The 23,045-nt window shown below is 49.3% G+C and overlaps 1 protein-coding gene across 1 annotated transcript; it reads right to left on the bottom strand.

Annotated features, from left to right (window-relative positions):
* Positions 1-7,168: 7,168 nt before the first annotated feature.
* Positions 7,169-22,672, bottom strand: LOC145338951 (uncharacterized). The gene is made up of 8 exons (XM_080183354.1): positions 22,563-22,672; positions 18,218-18,362; positions 12,846-13,121; positions 11,857-12,132; positions 10,340-10,615; positions 9,486-9,761; positions 8,574-8,714; positions 7,169-7,829 (listed from the first exon to the last, which is right to left on the bottom strand). Exons 2-8 carry the CDS (start codon positions 18,329-18,331, stop codon positions 7,314-7,316), a joined length of 1,875 nt encoding a protein of 624 aa, XP_080039480.1. The 5' UTR covers positions 18,332-18,362; positions 22,563-22,672; the 3' UTR covers positions 7,169-7,313.
* Between the last annotated feature and the right edge of the window lie 373 nt (positions 22,673-23,045).

The raw sequence follows: 23,045 nt of genomic DNA, 5'->3' as shown, positions 1-23,045 counted from the left end.
AAGTCTCCTGGTCCTGATGGAATGCATCCGAGGGTACTAAAAGAGATGGCAGGAGAAATAGCAAATGCACTAGTGGTAATTTACCAAAATTCACTGGACTCTGGGTTGATTTCCGCAGATTGGAAAACAGCAAATGTGATACCACTGTTTAAAAAAGGAGGTAGACAAAAGGCGGGTAACTATAGGCCGGTTAGCTTAACTCCTGCAGGAGGGAAAATGCTTGAATCTATCATCGAGGTAGAAATAGCGAGTCATCTGGATATAAATTGTCCCATTGGTAAGACGCAGCGTGAAGGGAAGGTCATGTTTGACGAATTTGGTGGAATTCTTTGAGAACATTACACATGCAGTGGGGAACCTGTGGATGTGGTGTATCTGGATTTCCAGAAGGTATGTGACAAGGTGCCGCACCAAAGCCTGCTACATTAGGTAAAGCTGCACAGTGTTACGGGTAATGTATTAGCATGGATAGAGGATTGGTTAACTAACAGAAAGCAAAGAGTGGGGGTAAATGGGTGTTTTTGTGGTTGGCGATCAGTGACTAGTGGTGTGCCTCAGGGATCAGTGTTGGGACTGCAATTGTTTACGATTTACATGGATGATTTGGAGATGGGGACCAAGTGTAATGTGTCAAAATTCGCAGATGACACTGAGATGGGTGGCAGAACAAAGTGTGCAGAGGACGCTGCAAAGGGATATTGACAATCTAAGTGAGTGGGCGAGGGTCTGGCAGGTGGAATACAATACTGGTAAATGTGAGTTCATCGATCTCGGTAGGAATAACAGCAAAATGGACTATTATTTAAATGGTAAAAAATTGCAGCGTGCTGCTGTGCAGAGGGATGTGGGTGTCCTTGTGCAGGAATCTTAATGATGACACCAAAATTGGTGGAAAGACAAATTGTGCGGAAGGTAGGGAGAGTCTACAGAAGGATCTGGATAGGCTGGGCGAATGGGCCAGGAAATGGCAAATGGCAAATTTAATGTTGGTAAGTGCGAGGTGGTTCACTTTGGTAGGAATAATGGTAGGAAGGATTATTACTTACGTGGAGAAAAACTGCAGCAAGCGTCGGTGCAGAGGGACCTCGGGGTCCTCGTGCATGAGTTGCAAAAACCCAGCTTGCAGGTGCAGCAAGTGATCAGGAAGGCACATGGGATGCTGGCTTTCATCGCAAAGGGGATTGAATATAAAAGTAGGGAAGTCTTGCTGCGGCTGTATAGGGCGTTGGTGAGGCCGCAGCTGGAGTACTGTGTACAGTTTTGGGCGCCGTACTTGCGCAAGGATATTTTAGCATTGGAGGGAGTGCAGAGGAGGTTTACTAGGCTGATTCCAGAGTTGAGGGGGTTGAGCTATGAGGAGAGGCTAACTAGATTGGGCTTGTATTCGTTGGAGTTTAGAAGAATGAGGGGAGATCTCATTGAGATGTATAAGATGATAAATGGGATGGATAGGATAGAGGTGGAAAGACTCTTACTGCTCAGAAAGGATAGTAGGACTAGGGGGCATAGCCTCAAGATAAAGGGGGGGCGGTTCAGGACAGAGTTGAGGAGGAACTTCTTCACTCAAAGGGTGGTGAATCTCTGGAATTCTCTGCCCGTTGAAGTTGTGGAGGCTGCCTCGCTAAATATTTTTAAGACTCGGGTTGATGATTTTTTGATGAGAGAGGGGATTAAGGGTTATGGGGAGAGGGCGGTAATGTGGAACTGAGATCAGCCATAATCTTGAATGGCAGAGCAGGCTCGGGGGGCTGGTTGGCCTACTCCTGCTCCTATTTCTTATGTACTTATGTACTGGAGGGCACAGCCTTGAGATGGGGGGGCTGCAGTTTGGAGCGGAGTTGGGGAGGAACTTCTTCGCTCGGGGGTGGTGAATCTCTGAAGTTCTCTGCCAGTTGAGGTGGTGGAGGCTACCTCGCTGAATATGTTTGGGACGCGGGTAGATAGGTTTTTGGTAGGCAAGGGGATTGGGGGTTATGGGGGGAAAGTGGAAAGTGGAACTGAGCCACTTCAGATCAGCCATGATCTTATTGAATGGCGGGGCAGGCTTGAAGGGCTAGATGGCCTACTCCTGTTCCTATTTCTTATGTTCTTAAGGAGCTGGTTTGCAGCAGGTAACGAAGAAGGCAAATGGAATTTTGTCCTTCATTGCTAGAGGGATGGAGTTGAAAAACAGCGAGGTTATGTTGCAGCTGTATAAGATGCTGGTGAGACCACGCCTGGAGTTACTGTGTACAGTTTTGGTCTCCTTACTTGAAAAAGGATATACTGGCACTGGAGGGGGTGCAGAGGAGATTCACTAGGTTGATTCCAGAATTGAGAGGGTTGGCTTATGAGGAGAGACTGAGTACCATAGAACCAACCATAGAACCCTACTGTGCAGAAAGAGGCCCTTCAGCCCATCGAGTCCACACCAAACACAATCCCACCCAGGCCCTACCCCGCTATCCCTACACATTATACCCACTAATCCTCGATACTCGTTTCAAACACTCAACATCCTTCTGCTAGAACCATAAGTTCTAGTAGTAGACTGGGGGTATACTCATTGGAATTCAGAAGAATGAGGGGAGATCTTATAGAAACTAGTGAGGGGAGGGTTTGGGGGCAGGGGTGGGTTCATGGGGGAGGGGAGGGTTCATGGAGGAGGGGAGGGTTCGTGGGGGAGGGGAGGGTTCATGGGGGGAGGGTGTGGGGGAGGGGAGGGTTTGGGACAGAGGAGGGTAGGGTGAGGGGGAGGGTGAGGGGGAAGGCAGGGTGTCATGGGGAGGGCAGGGTGTGGGGGGGAGGGGAGGGTGTAGGGGGGAATGGAGGTTGTGGGGGAGGGTGTGGGGCAGGAGAGGGTTTGGGGGAGGGGAGGGTGTGGATGAGGGAGGGGAGGATCTGGGGGAGAGGGGAGGGTTTTGGTGGAGGGGGAGGGTTTTGGGGAGGGGGAGGAGTTTCAGGGGATGGGGGGTTTCCTGGAATGGAGGGTGTGTGAGAGGGGAGGGTTCACGGGAGGAGAGAATGTGGGAGAGGGGAGGTGTGGGGGGTGGGGAGAGTTTTGGGGGAAGGGAGAGTGCGGCTGGGGGGAGGGTCTGGGGGATGGGGTTTTGGGGGAGGAGCATTGAAAATATCCTCCAATCAGATTCCCAACTCCTTCCTCCAATCAGATTTCACCTCTCCTCTCCTTCAATCATATGCCGCCTGTCCCTCACTCTCTTCCAATCAGCCACCTCCTGTCCCTCCACTCCTCCAATCAGGTGCTGCCTCTCTCTCTCCCAATCAGATGCCTCTGCTTCCTCTCTCCTCCAATCAGGTGCTTCCTATCTCTTCTCTCCTCCAATCAGGTGCCTCCTGTCCCTCCTCTCCTCCAATCAGGTGCCTCCTGTCCGTCTCCCTCCTCCAATCAGGTGCCTCCTGTACCTCCCCTCCTCCAATCAGGTGCCTCCTGTCCCTCTCCTCCTCCAATCAGGTGCCTCCTGTCCAGTCTGATGGACATTTCAGAGGGGACAGTGGGACAGAGAGAGAAAAGCAGCAGCTTGAAGAGCAGCTCAAAAACCAGCACCAAAACCTGACACTGACTTTACTCCAGAAACACATAAAGCAATCATAGAATCCCTACAGTGCAGAAAGAGTGAAACAGCGGTGCTAACCCACTGTGCTACCCAGGGTGAATTTTCATCTGAAAATCATTTGTAATTTTTTTCACTGTAAATACCTTGTATTAAACAATTAAAAGTTATAATTATGTTTTCAATGTTTTTGTTACTGTTTTAGTTCACATCTTTGTGGGACCTTTTGCTGTAACTTTTTAACAAGGGGGCTCCATGCTTCACACAGCTGAGGGCCCGACCCAGTCTGAACCCGGCACCGCCCCTCTCCAGACCCGCCCGCCCCTCTCCTCTCCAGCCCCGCCCCGCACCTCTGTAGCCCCGCCCCGCTTCTCTCCAGCCCCGCCCCACTCCTCTCCTGCCCCGCCCCGCTCCTCTCCAGCCCCGCCCCCCTCCAGCTCCGATTCTCTCTAGCCCCGCCCTCCGCGCTTCAGTCCCGCCCCCGCGCTTCAGCCCCGCCCCTCCAGTTCGTCCCCGCCCCCCCCCCCCGGGCTTCGAGCCCCGCCCTCGCGCTTCACCATCGTCCCCGCCCCCGGTACTCCAGCCCCGCCCCTTTCCGTTTTCCCGCCCTTTTCCTGCCGCACGCGCTTTGACCGTTAGAGAGTGAGAGATAGTGAGGGAGAGAGATAGTGAGGGAGAGGGAGATAGTGAGGGAGAGAGATAGTGAGGGAGAGAGATAGTGAGGGAGAGATAGTGATGGAGAGAGAGATAGTGAGGGAGAGATAGTGAGGGAGAGAGATAGTGAGGGAGAGGGAGATAGTGAGGGAGAGAGATAGTGAGGGGGAGAGATAGTGAGGGAGAGAGATAGTGATGGACAGAGAGAGATAGTGAGGGAGAGAGAGATAGTGAGGGAGAGAGATAGTGAGGGAGAGAGAGATAGTGAGGGAGAGAGATAGTGAGGGAGAGAGAGATAGTGAGGGAGAGAGAGATAGTGAGGGAGAGAGAGATAGTGAGGGAGAGAGAGATAGTGAGGGAGAGAGAGATAGTGAGGGAGAGAGAGGGGGAGAGACTGAAGGGGAGAGATAGTGAGGGAGTGGTTAAAGTACCTGACGACATGTCCATTTTGGTGAGAATCCAGCATTATACATGCTTCTGTACAGCAAAGTGCCCGAGCAGATGTCCACCGGGAACGCTGGCCTGTCCTCACATGGGGCAACTGTAGATCACAGCGTTGAAACCCTGCGAACCTGATCCTGTATTAGATAACTCCAATCCTCTACAGCCCATTCCTGCAGAAGGACCCTTTTCTGAGGGAGAGCCGCACTGTCAGAGGGTCAGTGCTGTCCTTTCTGTGTGTGTGTGTGTGTGCGCGCGTGCGCGCGTTCAGTTTGGGATATTGGTGGGAGGAGGGGGGATTAAGAAAGATAAATAGTTACACTGCCGGATTACAATTGTGTGTTAACCAGGATTCCCTCAGCACTGACCCTCCCACAGTGCGGGACTCCCTCAGCACCGACCCTCCCACAGTGCGGGACTCCCTCAGCACTGACCCTCCCACAGTGCGGGACTCCCTCAGCACTGACCCCCCCACAGTGCGGGACTCCCTCAGCACTGACTCTCCCACAGTGCGGGACTCCCTCAGCACTGACCCTCCCACAGTGCGGGACTCCCTCAGCACTGACCCTCCCACAGTGCGGGACTCCCTCAGCACCGACCCTCCCACAGTGCGGGACTCCCTCAGCACCGACCCTCCCACAGTGCGGGACTCCCTCAGCACCGACCCTCCCACAGTGCGGGACTCCCTCAGCACCGACCCTCCCACAGTGCGGGACTCCCTCAGCACTGACCCTCCCACAGTGCGGGACTCCCTCAACACCGACCCTCCCACAGTGCGGGACTCCCTCAGCACTGACCCTCCCACAGTGCGGGACTCCCTCAGCACTGACCCTCCCACAGTGCGGGACTCCCTCAGCACTGACCCTCCCACAGTGCGGGACTCCCTCAGCACTGACCCTCCCACAGTGCGGCACTCCCTCAGCACTGACCCTCCCACAGTGCGGGTTTTGAGATAATCCGTAGACACCGGACCACAGCCCGGATTTGTGAAGATGAGATAAATGAAAGAACAGGAAGACTGGGTGTAATTCAGACGTGTTTTAATTGGAAAGTAGTTATTCATACAGATTGTGTTGATAAAACAAGCAGCGACAGCTGGAAGACCCAAACTCCTCTCATTTCACACCCTGATTTTCCATTCTCACTCCTCAGTTCATGGAGAAATATACAATGTTATATTGAGAGTGAGAAGCGATCCCGCTGACCCACACCCATCCCTATCCCTGTGAATCCCACTGTCACACACCGATCCCTATCCCTGTCCCTGTGAATCCCACTGACCCACACCCATCCCTATCCCTGTGAATCCCACTGACCCACACACATCCCTATCCCTATCCCTGTGAATCCCGCTGACCCACACCCATCCCTATCCCTGTGAATCCCGCTGACCCAGACCCATCCCTATCCCTGTCCCTGTGAATCTCACTGACCAACACCCATCCCTATCCCTATCCCTGTGAATCCCACTGACCCACACCCATCCCTATCTCTGTGAATCCCATTGACCCAGACCCATCCCTATCCCTGTGAATCCCACTGACCCACACCCATCCTTATCCCTGTGAATCTCACTGACCCACACCCATCCCTATCCCTGTGAATCCCACTGACATAAGAACATAAGAAATAGGAGCAGGAGTAGGCCATCTAGCCCTCCCACTGACCCACACCCATCCCAATCCCTATCCCTGTGAATCCCACTGACCCACACCCATCCCTATCCCTATCCCTGTGAATCCCACTGACCCACATCCATCCCTATCCCTATCCCTGTGAATCCCACTGACCCACACCCATCCCAATCCCTATCCCTGTGAATCCCACTGACCCACACCCATCCCAATCCCTATCCCTGTGAATCCCACTGACCCACACCCATCCCAATCCCTATCCCTATGAATCCCACTGACCCACACCCATCCCTATCCCTGTGAATCCTGCTGACCCACACCCATCCCTATCCCTATCTCTGTGAATCCCACTGACCCACACCCATCCCTATCCCTGTGAATCCCACTGACCCACACCCATCCCTATCCCTGTCCCTGTGAATCCCACTGGCCCTCACCCATCCCTATCCCTGTGCCCAGCGATCCCACTGACCCACACCCATCCCTATCCCTGTGAATCCTGCTGACCCACACCCATCCCTATCCCTATCTCTGTGAATCCCACTGACCCACACCCATCCGTATCCCTGTCCCTGTGAATCCCACTGACCCACACCCATCCCTATCCCTGTGAATCCCACTGACCCACACCCATCCCTATCCCTGTCCCTGTGAATCCCACTGGCCCTCACCCATCCCTATCCCTGTGCCCAGCGATCCCACTGACCCACACCCATCCCTATCCCTGTAAATCCCACTGACCCACACCAATTCCTATCCCTGTCTCTGTGAATACCTCTGACCCACACCCATCCCAATCCCTTTCCCTGTGAATCCTGCTGACCCATCCCTATCCCTGTCCCTGTGAATCCCGCTGACTCACACCCATCTCTATCCCTGTCCCTGTGAATCCCGCTGACCCACACCCATCCCTATCCCTGTCCCTGTGAATCCCGCTGACCCATACCCATCCCATCCATCTTCCAACATGTTTCCCACAAGGAAACTGGATGAAAGAGCAGTGCTGAACAGTGGGGGACCCATCTCCAGAGTCTCAGGCTGACATTGCAAGGATGGAACGGATTGATTTGATGAATTCTATGAAGCTTGTCTGCAGAGGTTTGTCTTGATTTCGGACACAGCCATTCGGCTTCTGAAATTCATTGTCCACACTGCCAGGATTGTCCACACCTGCATCGTCACCCCGCTCAATATATTGCAAAATAGACATCACCTGAGACCTTACAAAATGCCCCAGAGATGCCCCGGTCAAGATCAGAGGTAAACTGCTCATGAACGCAAAAGCTATGGCTCCTCCAGCACCCGCAATCACCAGGGGAAATATCACCATGCTGAATCTGTAATTCTTGCCGTATTCATGACAGAAAGAATCGACTTCAGATTGGTTAGATCTCTCAAGTTCCAATATCTGCTCCTTTTTCCCCTTATGATTACCGTCCACACATCTTCCAAAATCAGTTAACAGTCCCTTGGCCTTCTTTTCCACATCACGCCTCATCAAACCTGGGCGGATCTTGATACTGCTGAAGAAATCTTCTGTATCACGTTTCTGAACAACACAAAGCACAGGGTTAGATATAGAGTAAAGCTCCCTCTACACTGTCCCCATCAAATAAATTGGTTGGACTAAAACCTGGTGTTGTCAGACTTTTTACTGTGTTTTCCCATCAAACACTCCCAGGACAGGTACAGCACGGGGTTAGATACAGAGTAAATCTCCATCTACATTGTCCCTTATCAAACACTCCCAGGACAGGTACAGCACGGGGTGAGATACAGAGTAAAGCTCCCTCTACACTGTCCCCCCATCAAACACTCCCAGGACAGGTACAGCATGGGGTTAGATACAGAGTAAAGCTCCCTCTACACTGTCCCCCATCAAACACTCCCAGGACAGGTACAGCACAGGGTCATATACAGAGTAAAGCTCCCTCTACAGTGTCCCCATCAAACACTCCCAGGACAGGTACAGCACAGGGTCAGGTACAGAGTAAAGCTCCCTCTACACTGTCCCTATCAAACACTCCCAGGACAGGTACAGCACGGGGTTAGACACAGAGTAAAGCTCCCTCTACACTGTCCCCGATCAAACACTCCCAGGACAGGTACAGCACAGGGTTAGATACAGAGTAAAGCTCCCTCTACACTGTCCCTATCAAACACTCCCAGGACAGGTACAGCACGGGGTTAGACACAGAGTAAAGCTCCCTCTACACTGTCCCCCCATCAAACACTCCCAGGAGAGGTAGAATTTCTGCATTTGAAACTTTAATAATTTGTCCAACTCATCAACCTCTCTAGTTCGCTCGTCCTCATTCACTCCCAGCTGCTTCAGAAAATCCTCCTCCAGCTTATCGGCTTTCTCCTTCAGGCATTTCCGCATTGAATGTGCACTGATTTTCTGGAGTTTGGGAAAATCCTCCAATAATAATTCCTGATAGAAAACAAACAATCTTGTATGGAAACCGATTAAACCACACTCGACACTGTCCAAGTCAAACAGACTGAAGAAAGTTACAACACGAAATTCAATGGAAAGCATTTCGACTTCAACCTTGTCCCATTCAACACTCCCAGGACAGGGACAGCACGGGGTTAGATACAGAGTAAAGCTCCCTCTACATTGTCCCGATCAAACACTCCCAGGACAGGTACAGCACTGGGTTAGATACAGAGTAAAGCTCCCTCTACACTGTCCCCATCAAACACTCCCAAGACAGGCACAACAAGGGGTTGGATACAGAATAAAGCACACTCCACATGTCACTCATCACAGGACAGATATAGCATGGGGTTAGATACAGAGTAAATCTCCCTCTACACTCTCCCCATCAAACACTCCCAGGACAGCTACAGCCCGGGGTTAGATACAGAATAAAGCTTCCTCTACACTGTCTCCATCAAACACTCCCAGGACAGGTGCAGCACGGGGTTAGATACAGAGTAGAACTCCCTCTACACTGTCCCCCCACCAAACACTCCCAGGAAAAGTTCAGCACAGGGTTAAATACAGTGTGAAACTCCGACTACACTGTCCCCGTCAAACACTCCCAGTCCAGGTACATCACGGGGTTCGATACAGAGTAAAGCTCCCTCTACACTGTCACCATCAAACACTCCCAGCACAGGTACAGCACGGAGTTCGATCAGAATAAGCTTCCCTGACTCTGTCATTCACAATGTAATTTATAGTTATCTCAAGTACCTTCTGCTCGATGTATTGTTCAAACTCTTCCACCTTCTGCATCTTCAGTTTCTCCATCGCTTTGAGGAAGGTCCTTTTGTAAGTCTCGTAGAATTTCTGCATTTGAAACTTTAATAATTTGTCCAACTCATCAACCTCTCTAGTTCGCTCGTCCTCATTCACTCTCAGCTGCTTCAGAAAATTCTCCTTCAGCTTGTTGGCTTTCTCCTTCAGGCGTTTCTGCATTGAATGTGCACTGATTTTCCGGAGTTTGGGAAAATCCTCCAATAATAATTCCTGATAGAAAACAAACAATCTTGTATGGAAACCGATTGAACCACACTCGACACTGTCCGAGTGAAACAGACTGAAGAAAGTTTCAACACGAAATTCAATGGAGAGCATTTCTACTTCAACCCTGTCCCATTCAACACTCCCAGGACAGGGACAGCACGGGATTAGATACAGAGTAAAGCTCCCTCTACACTGTCCCCCCATCAAACATTCCCAGGACAGGTACAGCACGGGGTTAGAGACAGGGTAAAGCTCCTTCTACACTGTCCCCCCATCAAACACTCCCAGGACTGGTACAGCACGGGGTTGGATACAGAGTAAAGCTCCCTCTACACTGTCCCCCATCAAACACTCCCAGGACTGGTACAGCACGGGGTTGGATACAGAGTAAAGCTCCCTCTACACTGTCCCCCATCACACACTCCCAGGGCAGGTACAGCACGGGGTAAGATACAGAGTAAAGCTCCCTCTACACTGTCCTCACCAAACACTCCCAGGACAGGTACAGCACGGGGTTAGATAAGAATAAGCTTCCCTGACCCTGTGTCATTCACAATGTAAGTTATAGTTATCTCAATTACCTTCTCCTTGATGTATTGTTTAAACTCTTCCACCTTCTGCATCTTCAGTTTCTCCATCGCTTTGAGGAAGGTCCTTTTGTAAGTCTTGTAGAATTTGTGCATTTGAAACTTTAATAATTCGTCCAACTCATCAACCTCTCTAGTTCGCTCGTCCTCATTCACTCTCAGCTGCTTCAGAAAATTCTCCTTCAGCTTGTTGGCTTTCTCCTTCAGGCGTTTCCACATTGAATCTGGACTGATTTTCCGGAGTTTGGGAAAATCCTCCAATAATAATTCCTGATATAAAACAAACAGTTTTGTATGGAAACCGATTAAACCACACTCGACACTCTCCGAGTCAAACCGACTGAAGAAAGTTACAGCACGGAATTCAATGGAGAGCATTTCTACTTCAACCTTGTCCCACTAAACGCTCCCAGGACAGGGACAGCACGGGGTTAGATACAGAGTAAATCTCCCTCTACACTGTCCCCATCAAACACTCCCAGGACAGGTACAGCACGGGGTTAGATACAGAGTAAAGCTCCCTCTACACTGTCCCCATCAAACACTCCCAGGACAGGTATAGACGGGGTTAGATACAGAGTAAAGCTCCCTCTACACTGTCCCCATCAAACACTCCCAGTAGAGGTACAGCACGGAGTTAGATACAGAGTAAATCTCCCTCTACACTGTCCCCCATCAAACACTCCCAAGACAGGCACAACATGGGGTGGGATACAGAATAAAGCACACTCTACACTGTCACCCATCACAGGACAGATATAGCATGGGGTTAGATACAGAGTAAATCTCCCTCTACACTCTTCCCCCATCAGAGGACAGACAGCACGGAGTTAGATACAGAGTAAAACTCCCTCTACACTGTTTCCATCAAACACTCCCAGGACAGGTACAGCACGGGTTTCGATACAGAGTAAAGCTCCCTCTACATTGTCCCCATCAAACACTCATGATGTGGGTATGCCAGCGTTGGACTGGCGTAAACACAGTAAAAAGTCTGACAGCACCAGGTTTTAGTCCAACCGATTTATTTGATAATAGAGCTCCCTCGACACTATCCCCATCAAACACTCCCAGGACAGGTACAGCACGGGGTTAGATATACCGTTAACCTCCCTCTACACTGTCCCCATCAAACATACACAGTACAGGTACAGCACGGGGTTAGATACAGAGTAAAGCTCCCTCTACACTGTCCCCGCATCAAACACTCCCAGGACAGGTACAGCACGGGGTTAGATACAGAGTAAAGCTCCGTCTACACTGTCCTCCCATCAAACACTCCCAGGACAGGTACAGCACGGGGTTAGATACAGAGTAAAGCTCCCTCTACACTGTCCACCCATCAAACACTCCCAGGACAGGTACAGCACGGGGTTAGATCCAGAGTAAAGCTCGCTCTACACTGTCCCCGCATCAAACACTCCCAGGACAGGTACAGCACGGAGTTCGATCAGAATAAGCTTCCCTGACACTGTGTCATTCACAATGTAATTTATAGTTATCTCAATTACCTTCTGCTTGATGTATTGTTTAAACTCTTCCACCTTCTGCATTTTCAGTTTCTCCATCGCTTTGAGGAAGGTCCTTTTGTAAGTCGTGTAGAATTTCTGCATTTGATGCTTTAATAATTTGTCCAACTCATCAACCTCTCTAGTTCGCTCGTCCTCATTCACTCCCAGCTGCTTCAGAAAATCCTCCTTCAGCTTGTCGGCTTCCTCCTCCAGGCATTTCCACATTGAATCTGGACTGATTTTCCGGAGTTTGGGAAAATCCTCCAATAATAATTCCTGATAGAAAACAAACAGTTTTGCATGGAAACCGGTTAAACCACACTCGACACTGTCCAAGTGAAACAGACTGAAGAAAGTTACAGCACGGAATTCAATGGAGAGAATTTCTACTTCAACCTTGTCCCATTCAACACTCCCAGGACAGGGACAGCACGGGGTTAGATACAGAGTAAAGCTCCCTCTACACTGTCCCATCAAACACTCCCAGGACAGGTACAGCACGGGGTTAGATACAGAGTAAAGCTCCCTCTACACTGTCCCCATCAAACACTCCCAGGACTGGTACAGCACTGGGTTAGATACAGAGTAAAGCTCCCTCTACACTGTCCCCATCAAACACTCCCAGGACAGATACAGCACAGAGTTAGATACAGAGTAAAGTTCCCTCTACACTGTCCCCCATCAAACACTCCCAGGACGGGGACAGCATGGGGTTCGATACAGAGTAAAGCTCCCCCTACACTGTCCCCCATCAAACACTCCCAGGACAGGTACAGCACGGGGTTAGATACAGAGTAAAGCTCCCTCTGCACTGTCCCCCATCAAACACTCCCAGGACAGGTACAGCACAGGGTTAGGTACAGAGTAAAGCTCCCTCTACACTGTCCCCCACCAAACACTCCCAGGACAGGTACAGCACGGAGTTCGATCAGAATAAGTTTCCCTGACACTGTGTCATTCACAATGTAATTTATAGTTATCTCAACTACCTTCTGCTTGATGTATTGTTCAAACTCTTCCACCTTCTGCATCTTCGGTTTCTCCATCGCTCTGAGGAAGGTCCTTTTGGAAGTCTCGTAGAATTTCTGCATTTGAAGCTTTAATAATTTGTCCAACTCATCAACCTCTCTAGTTCGCTCGTCCTCATTCCCTCCCAGCTGCTTCAGAAAATCCTCCTTCAGCTTGTCGGCTTTCTCCTCCAGGTGTTTCCGCATTGAATGTGCACTGATTTTCCGGAGTTTGGGAAAATCCTCCAATATTAATTTCTGGTAGAAAACAAACAGTTTTGTATGGAAACCGATTAAACCACACTCGATACTGTCCGAGTCAAACAGACTGAAGAAAGTTACAACACGGAATTCAATGGAGAGCATTTCTACTTCAACCTTGTCCCACTAAACACTCCCAGGACAGGGACAGCATGGGGTTAGATACAGAGTAAAGCTCCCTCTACACTGTCCCATCAAACACTCCCAGGACAGGTACTACACAGGGTTAGATATAGAGTTAAATTCCTTCAACACTGTCCCCATCAAACACACACAGGACAGGTACTACGTGGGGTTAGGTACAGACTAAAGCTCCCTCTACACTGTCCCCAACAAACACTGCCAGGACAGGAATAGCAAGGTAAGAAGTCTCACAACACCAGGTCAAAGTCCAACAGGTTTATTTGGTTGTAAACGCCACTAGCTTTCGGGGCTCTGCCCCTTTGTGAGACGACTGGAGAGTTCTGATCACAAACAGGGCAGATAAAGGCACACACAGTTTACAGAACAGCGATTAGAAGGCAAATCTTTACAGCTAATCAAGTCTTAAAGGTACAGGCCATGTGAGTGGAGATAGCATTAAGCATTGTTAAAGAACATGAGAACATAAGAAATAGGAGCAGGAGTAGGCCATCTAGCCCTTCGAGCCTGCCCCGCCATTCAATAAGATCATGGCTGATCTGTCGTGGCTCAGTTCCACTTTCCCGCCCTCTCCCCATAACCCTTAATCCCCTCGCTTATCAAAAACCCATCAACCCGCGTCTTAAAAATATTTAGCGAGGCAGCCTCCACCACTTCAACGGGCAGTGAATTCCAGAGATTCACCACCCTTTGAGTGAAGAAGTTCCTCCTCAACTCCGTTCTAAACCGCCCTCCCGTTATCTTGAGGCTGTGCCCTCTAGTCCTACTGTCCTTTCTGAGCGGGAAGAGTCTCTCCACCTCTATTCTATCCATCCCATTCATCATCTTATATGTCTCAATGAGATCTCCCCTCATTCTTCTAAATCCTAACGAGTACAAGCCTAGTTTATTCAGCCTCTCCTCATAGCTCAACCCCCTCAACTCTGGTATCAGCCAAGTAAACCTCCTCTGCACTCCCTCCAAGGCCAAAATATCCTTGCGCAAATGCGGCGACCAAAACTGCACACAGTACTCCAGCTGCGGTCTCACCAATGCCCTATACAGCTGCAGCAAGACCTCCCTACTTTTATATTCAATCCCCCTCGCTATGAAGGCCAGCATCCCATTCGCCTTCCTGACCACCTGCTGCACCTGCAGGCTGGGTTTTTGCAACTCATGCACAAGGACCCCGAGGTCCCTCTGCACCGTCGCCTGCTGCAGTTTTTTGCCATGTAAGTAATAATCCTTCGTACTATTATTCCTACCAAAGTGGACCACCTCGCACTTGCCAACATTAAATTCCATTTGCCAGTTCCTGGCCCATTTGCCCAGCCTATCTAGATCCTTCTGCAGACTCTCCACACCCTCCGCACAATTTGCTGTTCCACCAATCTTGGTGTCATCAGCAAATTTCGACACCATACACTCGGTTCCCTCCTCCAGATCATCTATATAAATGGTAAATAGCTGAGGCCCCAGCACCAACCAAAGGGATGTGTATTGTCTCCAGATAGGACAGTGAGTGAGATGTAGCAAGCCCAGGCATGGGGGTTACAGATAGTGTGACATGAACCCAAGATCCCGGTTGAGACCGTCCTCATGTGTGCGGAACTTGGCTATCAGTTTCTGCTCAGCGACTCTGCGCTGTCATATGTTGTGAAGGCCGCCTTGTAGAATGTTTACCGGAAGATCAGAGGCCGAATGCCCGTGACCGCTGAAGTGGTCGCCAACAGGAAGGGAACAGTCTTGCCTGGTGATTGTCGAGCGATGTTCATTCACCTGTTGTCATAGTGCCTGCATGGTCTCCCCAATGTACCATGCTTCGGGACATCCTTTCCTGCAACGTATCAGGTAGACAATGTTGGCCGAGTTGCAAGAGTATGTACCGTGTACCTGGTGGATGGTGTTCTCACCTGAGATGATGGTATCCATGTCGATGATCCAGCATGTCTTGCAGAGGTTGCTGTGGCAGGGTTGTGTGGTGTACTGGTCAGTGTTCTCCTGAAGGCTGGGTAGTTTGCTGTGAACAATGGTCTGTTTGTGGTTGTGTGGTTGTTTGAAGGCAAGATGTGGGGATGGCCTTGGTGAGATGTTCATAAGGAATAGGAGCAGGAGTAGGCCATCTAGCCCTTCGAGCCTGCCCCGCCATTCAATAAGATCATGGCTGATCTGAAGTGGATCAGTTCCACTTTCCCGCTTTCTCCCCATAACCCTTAATTTCCTTGTCTATCAGAAATCTATCTGCCCGTGACTTAAATATATTCAACGAGGTCGCCTCCACCACTTCAATGGTCAGAGATTCACCACCCTTTGAGTGAAGAAGTTCCTCCTCAACTCCGTTCTAAACTGCCCCCCCCTCCTTATTTTGAGGCTGTGCCCCCTAGTTCTGTTTACCTTTCTAAGCGGAAAGAACCTGTCTACCTCTACCCTATCTACCCCTTCATTACCTTGTAAGTCTCTACAAGATCCCCCCTCGGCCTTCTAAACTCCAACAAGTACAGGCCCAGTCTATTCAATCTCTCCTCATAAGCTAACCCCCTCATCTCCAGTATCAGCCTAGTGAACCTTTCTCTGCACTCCCTCAAGGCCAATATATCCTTACGCAAATAAGGGGACCAAAACTGCACACAGTACTCCAGCTGCGGCCTCACCAGTGCCCTGTTCAGTTGCAGCAAGACCTCCCTAATTTTATATTCTATCCCCCTCGCGATAAAGGCCAACATCCCATTCGCCTTCTTGATCACCTGCTGGACCTGCAGACTGGGTTTTTGCGATTCGTGCACAAGGACCCCCAGGTCCCTCTGCACCGTAGCATGCTGCAGCTTTTCACACTTTAAATAATATTCCTTCCTACTATTATTTCTACCAAAGTGGATAACCTCACATTTGCCAATGTTATACTCCATCTGCTCCCTCTACACTGTGCCCCCATCAAACACTCCCATGTTCGTCTTCATCAATGATATGTTGAAGACTCCAGAGAAGATGTCGTAGCTTCTCTGCTCCGGGGAAGTACTGGATGACAAAGGGTACTCTATCCACTGCGTCCCGTGTTTGTCTTCTGAGGAGGTCGGTGCGGTTTTTCGCTGTGACGCGTCAGAACTCTCGATCGATGAGTCGAGCGCCACATCCTGTTCTTATGAGGGTATCTTTCAGTGTCTGGAGGTGTCTATTGCAATCCTCCTCATCTCAGCAGCTCCTGTGTGTACGGAGGTTCATCGACACGGATGCCACCATCTCACAGGTACACCGCCAACATTTTCTACCTGATATGCTGCAGGACAGGTACAGTACGGGGTTAGATACAGAGCAATTTGTCCATACTGTGCGTCATTCACAGTCTCATTGTATTCGCTAACTGACATATCTCCTGCTTGATGTAGTTTATGTGCTCTTTCAACTTCTGCATCCTTACATCTTCTGGTCTGATATTCTGCAGTTTGGAAACAACCTTCAATTGGAATTCCTGACAAAAAACAAACAATCTTGTATGGAAACTGATTAAACCATACTCGACACTGTCCGAGTCAAACAGACTGAAGAAAGTTACAACACAGAATTCGATCGAGAGCAAGTCTGCTTCAAACACTCCCAGGACAGGTACATCATGGGGTTAGATACAGAGTAAAGCTCCCTCTACGCTGTCCCCCCATCAAACACTCCCAGGACAGGTACAGCACGGGGTTAGGTACAAACTAAAGCTCCCTCTACACTGTCCCCATCAAACACTCCCAGGACAGGTACATCATGGGGTTAGATACAGAGTAAAGCTCCCTCTACACTGTCCCCATCAAACACTCCCAGGACAGGTACATCATGGGGTTAGATACAGAGTAAAGCTCCCTCTACACTGTCCCCCCATCAAACACTCCCAGGACAGGTACAGCACGGGGTTAGGTACAAACTAAAGCTCCCTCTACACTGTCCCCATCAAACACTCCCAGGACAGGTACATCATGGGGTTAGATACAGAGTAAAGCTCCCTCTACACCGTCCCCCCATCAAACACTCCCAGGACAGGTACAGCACGGGGTTAGATACAGAGTAAAGCTCCCTCTACACTGTCCCCCCATCAAACACTCCCAGGACAGGTACAGCACGGGGTTTGATACAGAGTAAAGCTCCCTCTACACTGTCCCCCCATCAAACACTCCCAGGACAGGTACAGCACGGGGTTAGATACAGAATAAAGCTCCCTCTACACTGTCCCCCCATCAAACACTCCCAGGACAGGTACAGCACGGGGTTAGATACAGAGTAAAGCTCCCTCTACACTGTCCCCATCAAACACTCCCAGGACAGGGACAGCACGGGGTTAGATACAGAGTAAAGCTCCCTCTACGCTGTCCCCCATCAAACACTCCCAGGACAGGAATAGCAAGGTAAGAAGTCTCACAACACCAGGTTAAAGTCCAACAGGTTTATTTGGTTGTAAACGCCACTAGCTTTCGGGGCTCTGCCCCTTTGTGAGATGACTGGAGAGTTCTGATCACAAACAGGGCAGATAAAGGCACACACAGTTTAAGAACAGCGATTAGAAGGCAAGTCTTCTGCACCACGGGGTTAGATACAGAGTAAAGCTCCCTCTACACTGTTCCCCCATCAAACACTCCCAGGACAGGTACAGCACGGGGTTAGATACAGAGTAAAGCTCCCTCTACACTGTCCCCATCAAACACTCCCAGGACAGGTACAGCACGGGGTTAGATACAGAGTAAAGCTCCCTCTACACTGTCCCCCATCAAACACTCCCAGGACAGGTACAGCACGGGGTTCGATACAGAGTAAAGCTCCCTCTACACTGTCCCCCCATCAAACACTCCCAGGACAGGGACAGCACGGGGTTAGATACAGAGTAAAGCAACCTCTAAATTTGTAAATCTGCCTCTGTATCTAACATTCCCAGGATGATGCAGCATCGTCGTAAAGACATTTTTCCGTTTCATCTAACTCCCCTTTTCACAACCTTCTACCTGTTCTTCGATGTAATCTTGGAAATTCTTCTCATTTCGGGTGTGTTTTCTTGGCTGCTCTTGCACCAAGACTGTAGAATCACACACATGCCTCTTCCGTGTTTGCTTGGCCATGTCTGGCCCACTTCGATTCCTGTGGCAGGCCCTTCAATAAAGCATTCAACATCTGTCAGTAAAAATATTCCTGCATTTTTATGCCATTCACATTTGGACATCTGTTCTCCAACAATGACTCGCAAACTCATCCCTTCCTTGGAATATGCCTGCTCCCTGCCATCCCTCTCAGTTCAGTTATCAGTATTTCTCAGTCCTGCATCAGAAAGAGATTTCTACACTGACTGAGATGTAAGAGTCTCTTCTTCCTCAGGGAGATATCTGTACACTGACTGGTGTCTCTCAGTCCCCTCTCTCTCAGGGAGATATCTGTACACTGACTGGTATCTCTTAGTCCCCTCTCTCTCTCTCAGGGAGATATCTGTACACTGACTGGTGTCTCTCAGTCCCCTCTCTCTCTCTCAGGGAGATATCTGTACACTGACTGGTGTCTCTCAGTCCCCCCTCTCTCTCTCTCAGGGAGATATCTGTACACTGACTGGTGTCTCTCAGTCCCCTCTCTCTCACTCTCAGGGAGATATCTGTACACTGACTGGTGTCTCTCAGTACCCCCCCTCTCTCTCTCTCAGGGAGATATCTGTACACTGACTGGTGTCTCTCAGTCCCCTCTCTCTCACTCTCAGGGAGATATCTGTACACTGACTGGTGTCTCTCAGTACCCCCCCTCTCTCTCTCTCAGGGAGATATCTGTACACTGACTGGTGTCTCTCAGTCCCCCCTCTCTCTCTCTCAGGGAGATATCTGTACACTGACTGGTTGTGAGCAACAGGTAAAGATGCTGTTAACACATATATCTGTACACCATAGAGAAATAGCATAAAGTTAGGTTGACTGGACATGTTCAGGCACATTGATAACCCACATAATGGAAACTACTGTGATCTTAGTCACAAACACAGGACATAAAATTCGCTGCTGCTAACAGAGCAATAGTCAGGGACAATAAAGAAACTGCCTGTGGTGTAGGAATAACACCAGATGTGTGGTGTGCAGTGAAGCATACGCCACATCCTGAAGGAATGTGCGAGGTCCAAGCTATAAAAAGCAAATGGTATACAAGATGTGTTGTTTTTACAACTGAGCATAAAAGGGGGAAAAAGGTCACTGAGATAGTCGGGACAGCAGTGATTAAGTTGGCAAAGGATTGATTACCGCCAATCTGAACTGGACATGTAACAGTGTTAGATAAGACGGATGAGTTTACTAATGCACTCTTGTGATAACAGGAGACATTGTTAGATGGGGTAGAGGGGATGGAAACTTGGGGCACCTTGAGCCAATAGGGGAATGATAACACATAGATGGGACAGGGACCACCAATTAGGGGAGAACAACACATTGCAAAGCCATTACAATGCTTGTAAAAAAAAGTATAAAATGTGCTGCAAATCTATGTTAGGTGTGCCTATTTTATTGGACACCCGGTCTTGCAAGAATGTAAAATAAAATATCTTGCTCCTTCGGAACTTGACTTGACTAAATTGTTTGACTGTGAGCTGCGTTTCTCACACTGGTGTCTCTCAGTTCCCTCTCTCTCTCTCTCAGGGAGATATCTGTACACTGACTGGTGTCTCTCAGTCCCCCCTCTCTCTCTCTCTCTCTCAGGGAGATATCTGTACACTGACTGGTGTCTCTCAGTCCCCTCTCTCTCTCTCAGGGAGATATCTGTACACTGACTGGTGTCTCTCAGTCCCCTCTCTCTCTCTCAGGGAGATATCTGTACACTGACTGGTGTCTCTCAGTCCCCTCTCCCTCTCTCAGGGAGATATCTGTACACTGACTGGTGTCTCTCAGTCCCCTCTCTCTCTCTCTCAGGGAGATATCTGTACACTGACTGGTGTCTCTCAGTCCCCTCTCCCTCTCTCAGGGAGATATCTGTACACTGACTGGTGTCTCTCAGTCCCCTCTCTCTCTCTCAGGGAGATATCTGTACACTGACTGGTGTCTCTCAGTCCTCTTTTTCTCTCCTATATTTCCTCATATTCTCATCAGCAGGGGGAGGGGTGGAGTGTATTCTCACCAGCAGGGGGTGGAAGCAACGCATATTCTTGCTGGGAAGCTGGCTGCTGAGTTCTCGGGGCGCCATTGCGCAGGCGCCTCGACCTCCCATGCACTGTATACGCATAGTGTACAGACCAGCGCTTACATTAGGCTTACGTTAACACTGCAATGAAGTTACTGTGAAAATACTGTTGTCGCCAAATAATGTACAGTTTTGGTCGACACACTACCAGAAGGATGTGGAGGCTTTGGAGAGGGTACAGAAAAGATTTACCAGGATGTTGCCTGGTATGGAGGGCATTAGCTCTGAGGAGAGGTTGAAGAAACTTGGTTTGTTCTCAGTGGAGCAACAGAGGTTGAGGGGAGACCTGATAGAAATCTACAAGATTATGAGGGGCAGAGTGGATAGTCAGAAGCTTTTTCCCAGGGTGGAAAAGTCAGTTACTCGGGGGACACAGGTTTAAGGTGCGAGGGACGAGGTTTAAAGGAGATGTACAAGGCAGATTTTTTACACAGAGGGTGGTGGGTGCCTGGAACTCACTGCTGGGGGAGGTCATGGAAGCGGATGCGGTAGTGAGTTTTAAGGGACATCTTGACAAATGGGGGTGGCACAGTGGGTTAGCACTGCTGCCTCACAGCACCAGGGACCTCAGTTCGACTCCTGGCTCGGGTCACCATCTGTGTGGAGTCTGCACATTCTCCCCGTGTCTGCGTGGGTTTCCTCTGGGTGCTTTGGTTTCCTCCCACAGTCTGAAAGACGTGCTGGTTAGGGTGGATTGGGCCGTGCTAAATTCTCCCTCAGTGTAACCCGAACAGGCACAGGAGTGTAGCGACTAGGGAAATCTCACAGGAAATTCATTGCAGTGTTAATGTTAGCCTACTTATGACTAATAAATAAATATTTATAAACAGTTTTTTTATGTTTTAACACTGGAGAATGTTTTTAACACTGGACATTTCTGTTGTTTGAGCTAACATTCTGTCCTCCGAAAATGAAACTGTATTCAGCCCAGAACAAAAAAACAAGCAGGAGAAAACATCAGCTGAGGTTTCCAGCCGCGCTCTGCTTCTGCCCAGCTTTAATCAGTTGAAGCAAAGTGACAACATCCTCATGTTCTCCAAAGTTGGAAGAAGAATCTGCTTCTTAAGAGCTACCAGCTCATTGAGGAGGCTTCAGTCTGATCCATGTCCAACTCTCTGTTCCACAATTCTAAAACAATGCTTAAAGTTTATTTATTAGTGTCACAAGTAGACTCACATTAACACTGCAGTGAAGTTGCTGTGAAAATCCCTCAGTCGCCACACTTCTGTTTGGATACGCTGAGGGAGCATTTAGCACGGCCAATGCACCTTACAGCACGTCTTTCTAATTGTGGGAGGAAATTGGAGCTCCAGGAGGTTCTCGGTGATCCCGGGGAATTAAACCCGTGTCCCTGGCGCTGTGAGGCAGTAGTGCTAACCCACTGTGCCGCCGTGCTGTGCCCTTCTCTCTCTCTCTTTTCCCTCTCTCCGTCAGTCTCCGACAGCTCAGACAGTTGGAATGCCAGAAGTCAGATAAGTTCAGAGTGTCAATCGAGACAGAGAGAGATGAAGAGATCATTCTCTCATCAATCTCCCTGCTCCACCCCTATCCCTCTCTCCCCAAGTTATGTTTAAAGTTTATTTATTAGTCACAAATAGGCTTAGATTAACACTGCAATGAAGTTACTGTGAAAATCCCCTCGTCGCCACACTGAAATGCCTATTTGGGTATAATAAGGAGCAATTTAGCATGGCCAATGCATCCTAACCCATACATCTTTGGACTGTGGGAGGAAACCGGAGCACCCAGAGGAAACCCACGCAGACACAGGGAGAACATGCAGACTCCACACAGACAGTGATCCGAGTCAGGGAATTGAACCCGGATCCCTGGCTCTGTGAGGCAGCAGCGCTAACCCGCTGTGTCACCCTTTTTAACTCGTCCTATCTCGCAACGTACACAGCTCCTTTAAAAAACATCTCGGGTTCCGATTCTTTCGGCTGACACTTTCGTTGCGATCTATCTGAATGTTTTCGAAATAGAAATCGAAAGAGAAAGACAGAGACAATACTTCTGCAAACTTCAGTGGCAGAGGCAATGTGAGAACAGCCATATGTTCTGCTCTGGATATAATGAGACCCGAATAATAAACAGCCTGTGAGTGTAGCAATATAACATCCACAATATAATACAGAAAGTTATACATACAACAACCCACGATTGTGTTCGACTCCAGATCTTCGCACTGACTGCAGGACCACACCTCACTAATCTTTATATCCCACACACACATCCTATCAGAACTTCCTTCTGCTAAACTGCACCAAACTCATCATCTTCCAGTAAATTTCCATCGACGATTAACTTGAGTGTTTTGCAGATGAATGTACACAGCAACTGGACTTCATCCCGAATGCAAAGTTGGGTTCTTTGCATTTTAAAAGACTCCGTCAATGATTTTGATTTGATTTATTATTGTCACCTGTATCGGGATACAGTGAAAAGTATTGTTTCTTGCACGGTGTACAAACAAAACATACTGTTCATAGAGTACAGAGGGAGAAGGAAAAGGATTTGATTTGATTTATTATTGTCACGTGTATCGGGATACAATGAAAAGTACTGTTTAGAACATAGAAAAACTGCAGCACAAACAGGCCCTTCAGCCCACAAGCTGCACCGATCATATCC

This window comes from Carcharhinus amblyrhynchos, unplaced genomic scaffold (assembly GCF_965287045.1).
Source record: "Carcharhinus amblyrhynchos unplaced genomic scaffold, sCarAmb.v2.hapA chromosome_263, whole genome shotgun sequence".
Classification (NCBI taxonomy): domain Eukaryota; kingdom Metazoa; phylum Chordata; class Chondrichthyes; order Carcharhiniformes; family Carcharhinidae; genus Carcharhinus; species Carcharhinus amblyrhynchos.
This window is presented reverse-complemented; position numbering and strand designations above follow the sequence as displayed.

Bases quoted from the DNA above. Each gene is read 5' to 3' on its own strand.
- LOC145338951 (XM_080183354.1), bottom strand. From the start codon at position 18,331: ATGGCCAAGCAAACACGGAAGAGGCATGTGTGTGATTCTACAGTCTTG. The intron at 10,616-11,856 runs GTAATTGAGATA...GTTTTATATCAG, and splicing joins AACAATACATCAAGCAGAAG to GAATTATTATTGGAGGATTT. The intron at 8,715-9,485 runs GTACTTGAGATA...GTTTTCTATCAG, and splicing joins AACAATACATCGAGCAGAAG to GAATTATTATTGGAGGATTT.